Source organism: Sceloporus occidentalis, unplaced genomic scaffold (assembly GCF_023333645.1).
Source record: "Sceloporus occidentalis isolate IW3139 unplaced genomic scaffold, rSceOcc1.0.p SCAF_2, whole genome shotgun sequence".
Taxonomy (NCBI): domain Eukaryota; kingdom Metazoa; phylum Chordata; class Lepidosauria; order Squamata; family Phrynosomatidae; genus Sceloporus; species Sceloporus occidentalis.
This window is the reverse complement of record NW_028316982.1, coordinates 273,538,654-273,551,226: the sequence shown is the minus strand read 5'-3', so window position 1 is coordinate 273,551,226 and position 12,573 is coordinate 273,538,654. Positions and strand designations below refer to the sequence as shown.

Here is a 12,573-nt window from a genome sequence, read left to right as displayed (position 1 = left end):
CTCCCCCCCCCCATAGCTGGATCCCTGATTCCATTATTGCTGTTACAGATAATAATAACAATAATAATAATAATAATAATAATAATAATAATAAATTTTATTTCTACCCCGCCCTTCCATAGATATGATCAGGGTGGCTTACAAAATTTAAAAACATTACAATAGAAAGACAAAAAATTCAAATATAAAAGTTAAAAACCTTACTTACAAAAAACAGGAACAGGAAATCGATAAAATACACATGTCAAGGGCAAGATACCAGCTTGGTGATTAAGTCCAGCCTTTTCATTTGGCTCTAGAAGGAAGCAGGAGGTCCGTCTAGCTAAGGGTTGGAAAGTGTGCAGTCCTCTCAGTGGTTCCCAAACTTTAGCCCTCCAGATGTTTTGGACTTCCACTCCTAGAATTCCTGGCTATTGGACAAACTGGTTGGGGCTTCTGGGAGGTGTAGTCCAAATCCCTGGAGGATCAAAGTTTGGAAATCGTTGCTCCAGATGGTCAGACTGCAGCTCTTAGGTGCGTTACAGACCGCCGAAAAGTGGCGGCCTGAACCCGCCCCTTTCCCCACCAGATCGGGGCCTCAGTGGTTAGAGCGGCAGCCGCTGAGGCCCCAATCCGCCGCTTTCCAGGCCATGGGGAAACTTGGCCCCTTTCTCCTCTGCATCGCTGGGCGCAGCCATCTAAAGGCTGCGCCCAGCGACGCAAGACCAGGAAGGAGCTCCGTTTCGGAGCTCCTTCCTGCTCCGACGAAAGGGCGCACTAAGCGCCCTCGCGTGGCGTGACGGTGTCACGTCCGCACCGCCTCGTTTGGAGGCGGCGCGTTCGTGACGCCATCATGGCGGCCCCCATGTAGATGGGGCACCGCCATCTTGTATGTCCTCAGGACGTATTAGGCTTGGGAGCATCAAGAAGTGACGCCCCTTTTTAAACCTAGGACGTCGAGGACATCCCTTATGGCGGTCTGTAACGTGCCTCAGTATCCCTCAACTTTGGCTGTGAGGGCTAGGGGCTGCTATTAGTTACAGTCCAATATCTGCAGGGCTGCATGATTCCCAGTCCAGGTTGGCACTTAAATATTCTTCCCAACACACATTAAACACCAAAGACCCTTGCCTTGTCTTGCCCCTATTGTTGGTTCTGACTGGTTATCTAGACTTGTGTTGTCAAGTTGACCAGGATTTCAGACAGGATTCTTTCTTAGCCCTTTGGAGATCCCAAGGATTGAGCCTGGAACCTTCCGCATGCAAAGCTGTGAGGACTGAGCCATTGAGGGACGACGCTCTCCTGCCTTTTGCCCCAGCAGAAGCTTCTGAATCCTCTTCTAGGGCAGCCCCAACTAGAGCCCATTGTAGTAATCAAGCCTGGAAGTTAATGGAAGCATGGATGAGTGTAACCATCACTTCCATGCCTAGAAAGCAGTATAAATAATGGAAGGCACTCTAGTAACAACTAGCTTAGCAAATCTTCCTCTTCCCCTGATCAACTGGGGATGCTCTTGCCTCATCTGCCTCAGGGGACTGAATCAGTTCCAGGCCTCTTTTCCATCTCAGCTGAACTCAACTTTGCTCTAGCCAGCCCTCATTTCAGCCTCAGTTCTGCCTCTGTCCTGAAAGCTGCAGCAAAGAAAGTAGGGCAAAGCCTGGCATCATTTTGCCAGCTGGGAAATTGACTAATAGGTGGGAGAGAGTTTCCTTATTGGTGGTATTCCAGTTCTAGGACTCCCTTCCCAAAGAGACTCACCTGGCATCCAAATACTAACTTTTAGGCATCAGGCAGAGTCGACTATTTTCTTAGGCAGTTTAATGGCATACATTTCAAAACAGAATTGGGAAAATGTCATCCTTGAAAACAGGACTGGAAAGTGTTCTCTTGTTTTAATTGTGTATTGTGCTTATTAGTTTTTGATTTTTTAAAACTTTTAACTGATGTATTAAATATTTATTTATTGTTTTGTTTTGAATTACATTCTAAACCTTCCTGAGATAAAGGTTATGAAGATGATGCTAATAATATATTTTTTAAAAACACCTTGTTCAGACATATAAATACAGTGAGTCCTTGGTATTCATTAGGGTTTGGTTCCAGGCCCCCCCATGGATGCCAAAATCCATGGATGCTCAAATCCCATTAAATACAATGGGGTATTACTACTACTACTACTACTACTACTACTACTACTACGGCCCTTGGTATTCGCTAGGGTTTGATACCAAAATCCATGGATGCTCAAGTCCAATTATATACAATAGGGTATTATTATTATTATTATTATTATTATTATTACCACCACAATGGTCCCTTGGTATCATATAGCATTTGATTCCAGGATCCCTGTGGATGCCAAAATCTGTGGATGCTCAAGTCCCATTATATACATTGGCATAGCAAAATGGTGTCCCTTATATAAAATGGCAAAATCAAGGGTTGCTTTGGAATTGATAATTATTAAAAAATAAAATAAAATTCAAGCCGTGGATGGTTGAAATCCTGGATAAAAAGATCCATGGACATGGAGGGCCGGCTGTATACTGTAGTATGCTTTGCAATTTTGTTGGCTATTGGGAAGGTGGGGTTACCCCAACTTTTTACTCAATAAAGGGACTTTCTCTACAGCATCTCAAAGTAAAAATACAGAAGCTGCAATTGCAACAGCCTCACTTTGCTTCTCCTCCCTGCTTTTTTCTTACTGTCTTTGCTTGATAAAGAAGCTTATGGGCTTCAAAAGCAAGTATGATGCATTTTGTGCCCCTGGATTGGCTTAACAGAGGGATCATTAGCACTGTTTGGCCATGGGATTCTGCGGAGGCCAGTGGTCAGCGTCACCCCATACGCCTAGCCATCTCTATGGCTGTTTCACCTGTCTCGCTCTGCTACACGCTGTGCTTCTGCTCTCACAGGAACTCTTAAAGCTCCTTTCCACAGAGAGTGGCTCAGTCTGGAAATATGCTAGAATTGAAATAGGATCCTCAGATGCCAGGATGAAAAGGCTTGGCTCAGGAGCCTGCCAGGGACATTCCAGTTCTCTGTGACTGAGCCTTGTCTTTCTAGACTTGCATTGTGGCCGAATGGCAAAGGGTCAGAGCCGCCAGGCCATGGAAATGGAAATGGTCATGTGAGTCAGAGGAAGGCGGCCAGAGGAGGGACATCCAGGTGACTGGGTTCATAGGAACATGACTCTGTAAAACATCTTTCTCTTGTAGATGTAGCTTGATGGGTCTGGGGGATTTGGGGTGGTGGGTCCTCCTTGGGCAGAAGGAGGTGTTGGTTTAGGTTGTTTCTGGGCCCTGTGGTTCCATCACTTGGTGAGACAGCTGCGATGTCTAGAGGAGATAACCTGAGATGCTCTTTTCAGAGCCTTCCTTTTCAGCACACAGAACAAATATCTTTGAGAACTCCCAGAAATGCTACGTACAACCCATGTTTGATGAGAATATGGCAGTCTTCTTTCTCTCCATTCCCTGCCTACTTGTCTTCAGCCTAGGGAGGAGGAGGATGATGATGATGATAGCTTATTTATTTAGCATCACTCTTCTCCATCCCTTCTTTCTCTAGAGCAGTTGTCCTTGGACTGAAGTCCTCCAGATCTTTTGGACTACAGCTCCCAGAATCCCTGACCATTGGCCAGATGCTGGCTTGGGGTTCTGGCAACTGCAGTGGAAAACATCTGGAGAGCCATAGATGGAGAAGGCTTTTCAGGAGTTCTGAAGGGCTTCATTACAACTATTGGGAATGGAAAGGCCCTGCATGCCTTCAGTCCTCTGCTTTAGGCCTTTGCTACACATTCTCTTGTTTCAAAAGAAGTGTTCCTGGAGGTTTATAGATTGGCTCTGCTTGAAAGAGACATTCTGAGCACTTTCTGTAAGGAAAGCCACTGAGTGAGAAGTTCTTTCATTGGCACTGTATCTTCCAACGGAGAGGAAAATTTGGCTGGTTGCTGTGCTTTGTGGATGAGTAACAACACCCTGCCCTTTGAAACAACAGCTTGTGCAGATCCAGCCTTGTTGCTGTTGCGCCAGTTGTGCCACAGGTGGGAAGATCCAGCCATTGCTTGTTCTCGCTGGCTCTGAAAAAACTCCTACGCTTGCAAGCAGTAAGGCCTGTGGGGCGAAGAGGGGATGAATTGGGAATTCAAGAAGATACAGTCCTGGCGTGCTGCTTTGCTTTCAAAGTGCATGAATGCTTTCCCCCTCTGCTCCCTTTTCATTTTCTGTTTTTCCCCTGGAGAGTCCTGCCTTGCAGAGCCAAGGGAGTCTTCAAGGAAGCAGACTGTGCCTTTTGCTGAAGCAAAGGGCCACCTCTCCCTGATAAGGCAAGGGGAAACAATGGGCGAGGCTGGCATTTTCTGGTTCTTCTGCAAGGCCATTTGAGATAGCGGACTGGCCCACAGTGCAGGTGCTGGGATGCTTGGGAGGCTGGAGCTGGGATGCTCTTCACAAAAGCATGCAGCAGTTTGAAGCTCAGTGGCAAAGCCCATAGGCCTCACGTGCAGAGCATCCTGTGTTTGGCAGTGATGTAGGCCCCATACAGACAGGCCAAAATAAAGCTGCTTCGGGTCACCTTGGGGGTATGCTGTTTAAATGTTGCATGCATTCTAAGACTCCGGAAGCTGCACTAAAGCCACAATCCGGTCCTAAGGACTGGAGCACAGCTTTGGCACAGCTTCCGGATGCTTAGGATGCATGTATTATTTAAACAGCATACCTCCAAAGTGACCTGAAGCAGCTTTATTTTGGCCTGTCTGTATCGGGCCGTAGTCTAGTATTTTAGTCCAAGTCTCTACCTTCAAGTCCTTGCAAGATACTTTCAAGTCAAGTCTCATGTCTGGGAGCCAACTTTTAAGATAAGGTGTGTTTCTCTGAGAGAATGGGCTTGAGGTGCGGATTGAGGTCTGCTTGGCAGCCTGTCCCCACTGCAGATCAGACGATCCTTCTAAAGCTGTTCAAAAATGTTAGAAGGACCCTTCCATCTCAAAACCATTGCCTAACAGCTCTTGCCCGCTGCTCAAAGTGAAGGGCACCTGTAAGTCAGTCACTAAAAATATACAATAGAATTCAAAGATATAGCTGGGTTAGTCTGTAGAATCAGTATGCAGAGAAATCTTGTAGCACCTTTCTTGAGACCCACCGAAAGAGAGAAATTGCATTTGAGGATGTAGACTGAAGTCTATGAAATCTCATGCTACTTGATCTCTAAAAATACACAAGTCTCAAGTCGAATCAGCGTGTCATTTTTGCCAAGTCAAATCGAAGTCAAGCCATTGAAGTGATTCAAGTCCAATTTAAGTCCAACACTGGTGTTCAGCAGAGAAAATAAGGCTCTGAGGCTACTAGTTGCAAAGTCTAGGCCTATGGCAATATCAGAGGCAATCCAGCACCTAAAAAGGCCAGTGTGATTTTAGGCTGCATCAATAGAAGTATAGTGTCTAGATCAAGGGAAGTAATAGTGCCACACTGTTTTACTCTGGTCTGGCCTCACCTGGAATAATACTGTGTCCAGTTCTGGGCACCACAATTCAAAAAGGATGCTGAGAAACCGGAGTGTGTCTAAGGAGGGTGACTAAAATGGTGAAGAGTCTGGAAACCACCAAGTCCTAGCTAGCTGGGAATGCTTAACCTGAAGAAGAGAAAGTTAAGAGGTAATATGATAGCCCTGTTTAAATATTTGAAGGGGTGTCACATTGAGGATGTTCTGCTGCTCCAGAGATAGGATATAGAGCAGTGGTTCCCAACCTTTCTAATGCCACGACCCTTTAATACAGTTCCTCATGTTGTGGCAACATACAAATATGTGTTTTCCGATGGTCTTAGGCGACCCCTGTGAAAGGATCGTTCGACCCCCAAAGGGGTCCCGACCCACAGGTTTGGAACCACTGATATAGAGGAATGGATGCAAGCTCCAGGAAAAGAGATTCCACCTCAACATTAGGAGGAACTTCCTGACAGTAAGGGCTGTTCGACACTGGAAGACAGTGGAAGAGTCTCCTTCCTTGAAAGTCTTTAGACAGAGTCTGGATGGCCATCTGTCAGGGATGTTTTGATTGAGAATTCCTGCATGGCAGGAGTTGGACCGGATGGCCCTTGGGGTCTCTTCCAACTCTGTGATTCTATGTATTTTGGGTTTCCCTTGCCTTGCTTTTGGTCCTGCTGTTGGAGCATCTCCTCAGCCACAGAGTGCTGGGCCAGGTAGGCCTTGGGTCTACAGTAAAATCTGCCATCAGTAATAACTTAATTATTCATTCATTTAATTGGTATCCTGCCTTTCTTCCAACATGGAATCCGGAAGTGGCACACAGTATAAGCTGAAAAAAGCAGCCAAGAAAGAATGATTATTCAATTGTTTAAAAAAAATTTATCCTATCAAAACACCATTAATTCAAAATACCACAATAAAAATGTTGAAAGTCACATTTTTAGTTCTTGCAGCAAAGATCATTCTTGGCCGGAATGGGCCTCACTCCGTCTCCGTCTGTCTCCGTGAGAGAGAGAGTTCTGCGGTTATATTGCTATGTTAAGAAAATGCTGAAGGCTGTGGGCATACACAAACGTTTCGCTTGTAAATTTATTTGTTACATTAATATCTTGCTTCTAAAATTGCTCAAGGCAATAAAATCTACAATAAATAGTGTTTCAAAATAATATAAATATGTTGCATCAGATTGTCTAAAAATCACTTAGGCACGTGACGAAAAGATGGAGCAGCTCAGAAAAACAAATCAGCTCCATAGTCCAAGACCCTGCTTTGAAAAGAGAATGGATGAGTTTCCTGTGAGGATCTCAGCTTATATGGGGTCTCCTTCCTTGGAGGTCTTTAAACAGAGGCTGGATGGCCATCTGTCAATGGGGCTGCATGGCAGAAAGGCATTGGACTGCATCAGGGCCCTTCTTGGGGTCTCTTCCAACTCTAGGATTCTGTGATCCCACTGCTGCCTTGAGGTTGAGGTTTACTCTCAGATAATCCCACCGCCGCCACCAAATGTGGAGTTTCCACCCTTTATTCTACTACTGTATACCACAAGTGTAATGTTTTCCACTCAGAGACAGTATTACACCACTGCCACCAGCTGTCAGGCAATCCCACCCCTGTGGCCTTGTGTGTGTGTGTGTGTGTGAGGGGGGTCTTTACACATAACCCACCAAATGTGAAGCCTTCCACAGTATTCATTGCAAACTCTCAGCATGAGGCCTTTCCCTGATCCCCACATTTGCCACAGATAAGAACTTTCTTCTGTCCCCTTTGTGTGACACCAACTATGGGGTCGGTCGAAATGCCCTCATAGTCCCTGTGAGGATTTATACTACTTTTATTTTTTTATTAAACAATAAAACATTACATATCCATAAGGAATTCTGTCTCCTAAGATGCACCTCTAGAAGTACAGTGGACCTGTGGTATCTGCTGGGGCTAGGTTTCAAGCACCCATGCTCCATTGGACACCAAAATCCATGGATGCTCAAGTTCCATTATATACAATGGGGTATTATTATTATTAATACTCTGGTTTCTCTTCAGATCATATAAATCTTTTGCCTATTATTATTATTATTATTATTATTATTACTACTGCTACCGTGGGCCCTGTGGGATCTCCGCTGGGGTTTGGTTCCAGGACCATCCCCCATTGGATACCACAATTTGTGGATGCTCAAGTTCCATTATATACAGTGGGACAGTAAAATGACATCCCTTGTATAAAGTGACAAAATCAAGATTTGGTCTTAGGTGTTTTTTGAAGAAGTATTTTCAATCCATGGATGGTTGAATCAGTGGATACCAAATCTATAGATATGCCGGGTGCTGGTGACCATATAGATAAATGAAATGTATTGGGAGTAACTCATGTCTAGTGTTTTCCTTGGCAATGCATTTGTCCTCCATTTGGAAGACAAATAAATCCTGGCTATATCTGGGTCAAGGGCTGCTGTCTTGGCCTGATCAGGGTGGTGCAAGGATGCAAAGATCCTGCTTAGATCTATCAGGATTTGCCTGCAGATTGCTTCCTTTAGGTCAGCATCAGTCTGCTGGATACGTCACGGTGTGTGTGTGGTTTCTTGTGGTTATTGAGTTAAAGCAGGAGTTTCTTTGATGCTCTGCTCGATGCATTTGGGATTTTGAGAAAGTAAGGTGCCATGGAGAGTGGGCCGTTCCAAGGTAGAACCAGTTGCAATTTCAGGACATTCTAAGAATTCATTTGGTACCAAAAGCTCACATAGATCATCACTGCTATAAGATACAGTACTCCTTTTTGGTGGTATCTGAAGGCTGCCTACAACAGAAGAAAGCACCACAGCTCTTTAGCTCATGGATTCCAGATCCTGTTGAACCAGTTGGTAGACCCCTAAGCAATTGATTCTAATGACACAGTCCTAAGGGGGAAACTACATCTCCCCATGGCTGCATGATGGGTCACTGGGCTGAGGTGGCAACCCTCCCAATGAAGCTACTGAAAGATAGTTTGAATGTTGGCTTAGGATTCTGGAGAGCAGGTTTTGAATCTCCACTCAGCCAAGAAACCGACTGGGTTTCTCTGCCTCAGAGGTCTCTGAAGACACTTGCCAAGACAACCCTGTGATAGGTTGGCCCTTAGAGTTGCCATAAGTCAGCTATGACTTGAAGGCCCACAATAACAGGGCCAAAGAAAAGCACCTGAACTGTGCAGGTGTGGCCCATCCCCCATCCCAGAAGACAGGAGAACAGAGCAAACAAGTCCTGCTAATGGAGGACTTACTCTTTCCAACTTTGCACTGCCAGGGTAAAGTGGTCCTATGTGCATGTGCCTTCAGGTCCCCTGTTGACTTAGGGCAACCCCATGAATTTCACAGGGTTTTCTAAGGACTCCCCAGAGGTGGTTTTGCCATTTCCTTCTTTTGAAATCTCCAGCACCTGGGATTCATTGGCAGCCTTCTCTCCAGGGCTGACCCCCCTTACCTTCCAAGAACAGACAGGATCTGGTGCCTTGAGTTGATCCTACTAAGTATAAATAAATCCTTTTCATACCTTGCCATACCTGTGAGCCCCCTGTGTGAAAAAGGAGAGGAAAGAAGGAGGATTTTAGCAGCATCTTAAAAAGTGATTTATTATAGCAAGCCCTTTCATGGATTCCAGTCCATTTCTTCAAATGCATTGAGTTGGCTTGATGTTCTGCTCCTGTTCTCCTCTGTGTTTGTGAATGGCAAGAGGAGACTGAGGGGTCCGGAAAAGCTTGCTCTGGGTGTATCCTTCATTGACAGGCAGAAATATGAGCTGCCATCACCATCCAAGCCCAGCATAGGCTTCATTGCTAAGGTGGCACCCGACTAAATGCTGGAAACAGGTGGTTATCAAGGCAGGACACAGCTGTGCTACTGGGTCGTATATTTATTTGTTTGTTCATGCAAATATTCATGTCCAGCCCTATATCCCAAGGATCTCAGGCAGCATTGAATAAAATCAACTTAGAACGATAGGCAACAATCACAGTAACATAAAAAACCAAAAATATGTAAAGAGATCTTTTAGCACCTTTGAGACTAACTGAACGAAAGAAGTTGGCCCCATGAGCTTTCGTAGACTTAAGTCTACTTCCTCAGATGCATATGGATCTAAAGAAGTATACTTTAGTCTTCGGAAGCTTATGCTGCCAACTTCTTCCCTTTGGTGAGTCTGATTTTCCTCTGCTGCTGCCTTTTGCACAGACCCCAGCGATTCTAGTCAAATATGTAAATGGCAGCAATTTTTCAGAGGGCTGCTGTGTTGGCTGACTCAGCTGGCCTCACGCTGGCAACTTTGCTGCTTGGCTGGCCGGCCGGCGGAGACCGAGTGAAGGCTCTCTGCCACCTTCTGACTCACCTGGCCCCATTTAGCACTTGCCGGGTTGCCCTCACCACTTTGGCACTCGCTCAGCTGTAGCTGGTGACCCACCATCCTGCAATGGAGACTCAGGCTTCCCTGTGAAGGTGTCCTCCCACCATGGATTAAGAGCATAAAGCTTGCTTTGGCACCTGGCCTTCCTTTAGCTTTAAACCCTCTAGCATAGCTGAAAATGCAGAGAGGTCTTTTAAATTCATCCAAATGCATCTGAGGAAGTAGACTTAAGTCTGCGAAAGCTCATGCTGCCAACTTCTTTCTTTCAGTTAATCTCAAGGGTGGTACGAGATCTCTCTACGTTTTAAATTAATGATTGTTTGCAGAAAGACATCTGCCCAGCAAAGAGGCGTCATTTTCTTGCTCCTTCTGTTCCTGCTGCTCCCCAGGACTCCACACTGCTGAGCTTGCCAGTTTATTTTGACAGGGGCTTCCTATGTTTCAACTGTCCAGGTCAAAAGCAAGCCAGGCACCTGCTGGCTCCATGCCCTGACACATGGGCAGCTTGGAGCTGCAGTGGCAGGATGTGTGTCCATGTGCTGCTTGACTTTGGGTCAGATGCTCCACTGAGCTCATACCTAGAAAGCCCTCAAAGTGTTTGTTGGAGCAGGATCCACAGCTACCTTTTCACAACAAGAAGGATTCGTGGCTGGCACTCTTTGTCTTTGGTAGGCACATGGCCCCTAAATACAATAATCCCATCATTTCCAGAATCATGGGCAGAGCAGTTGTTGTATGCCTTCAAGTTGTTCCCATTATATGGCAACCCCAAGACAAACCTGTCATGCAATCTTCTCTGCAAGATTTCTTCTAAAGACGTTTGCCACGTCTTCCTCAGAAGCTGAGAGAGTATGATTTGCCCAAGGTCTGACGGAGGATTTCCAGGGCTGAACAGGGATTTGACTCCTGGGCTAAAGTTGCTGTTGTTGTTGTTGTTGTGGGCCTTCAAGTCAATTTTGAGATAGGGTTTCCTTGGTAAGATTTGTTCAGAGCAGGTTTGCCACCGTTTTTGCCTCCTTCTGAGACTGGGAGAGTGGGATTTGCCCAAAGCCACTTAGGGGGTTTCTAGGGCTGAATGGGAATTCCAATCCTGGTCCCCCAGAGTCCTAGTCCAACACTCAAACCACTACAACAGGGGTAGGCAACCTGCGGCCCGTGGGCCGGATGCGGCCCGGCGAGGCCTTGGGACCGGCCCCAGCCCGGTCCTGCTGCCGATTGGTGCCGGGGCCTTTGGCCTCTCGCGCGCAGGGGCAAGGGAGGCAATTGTCTATAGACGCCTCAGAAACATGCATTTATATTAACATTTTTTAAAAATCAGCAAAAAAATTTGTGTGTCCTCCACTTTTTTAAAAAAAGTGTCCACCATTTGAAAATGTTGCCCTACATTTGTCCCGGTTTATTTATTTATTTAATTTTTTAAAAAAATTATTTAATTATTTATTTTTTGGCTTCGGCCCCCCAGTTGTCTCAGGGACAGCAACCCGGCCCCTGGCTCAAAAAGGTTGCCTACCCCTGCACTACAACATGCTGTTTCTCATGGTGATAGTAACAGTATATATCCAGTGCAGTTTGAGGATTGGATTACATCTCTGGAGACAAGGGTTCTGTTTCCTGTTCGGCTATGGAAACCCATTGTATGACCTTGGACAAGTCACACTCTCTCAGCCTCAGAGGAAGGCAAAGGCAACCCCCTCTGAACAATTCCTGGCAGGAAAACTCTATGTTAGGTTCACCTTAGGTTTGCCCTAAGTCGAAACGACTCGAAGGCCCACAACAACAAGGGCAGTGGTCCCTCCACATTTGCTGGGGTTTGGGGCAAAGGACCCCTGTGAATGTAGAAAATCCGCAAATAACAAATCACTGTTCTTTTTCCTGAGAGAACACCTTTCTAGGAATCTCCAGGTCCTCCAGTGCAACTCTATGGTTAACATCTGCTGGAAGTTAATCATAGAACCATGCTGGAGGACCTATAAATGACTAGAGAGTGTTTTCTCTAGGAACTTCTAAGTCCTCTAGCACAAGTCTATGGTCAACTTGTAGCAGAATTGCTTTGGTGGACTTAGAGATTGTATTAATCAAAATTGCAAATAATCCTCAAAAGTCAAAGCCACAAATGTGGAGGGCCAGCTGCATAGAGTAGTATCACCGTTTGTATTTGGGAAAATACAATGTGTGAAGTACCCCCTCCGCACCACCACTGCTGAGTTGTCGCAGCCTTTTTCCCAAAGCAGGGGTCAGCATTTGGTGCTACTGGGTCCTTGTTATCTGGGGCCCCTGCTTTTTCCCTTCAACTGTGAAGCTTAGATATGTCAATGGTTTTGCTTTCCAGAGGCCAGGGTGATAGCCCTTGGTGCCTACAGGTTGATGCTGGTCAGGAGGAAGATCCAGGTGCTGAGAATATTATTGCTTTCTTTTGGGGGTTCTTCAGTAACTTTCCCCCTTCTCCTCCGCACAGAGTTCTGCCGCATCGACCAGCCCTTGTGCCAGAATGAGGACGAGCAGCTCAGCTTCGAGGCTGTCCGGAACATCCACAAGCAGATGGACGATGATGCCAACGGCAACGTAGACGTGGAGGAGAGTGATGAGGTGAGGGTGCAGGGATGGCGGCATTGGTGGCGTCACACCTCCCTCTTTTCATGGGCTCCGGGGGACCCGTCTTTCTTCCCCAGAGCACCTGCCCCACTTGAGTTATGTAAATCATATTGTGGGTGTCCAAGGTTGTGGGTGCAATTCTGT

General features: G+C 46.0%; 1 protein-coding gene across 4 annotated transcripts in view; it reads left to right on the top strand.

Moving 5' to 3' along the window:
- STIM1 (stromal interaction molecule 1) overlaps positions 1–12,573 on the top strand; it is a 136,789-nt gene that overhangs the window by 54,675 nt on the left and 69,541 nt on the right. For all 4 annotated transcript variants that reach the window (XM_089513174.1, XM_089513172.1, XM_089513175.1 and 1 more), the window contains exon 3: positions 12,293–12,423. In XM_089513174.1, coding sequence (XP_089369300.1) covers positions 12,293–12,423 — 131 coding nt within the window. The remainder of the gene's footprint in view (positions 1–12,292; positions 12,424–12,573) is intronic.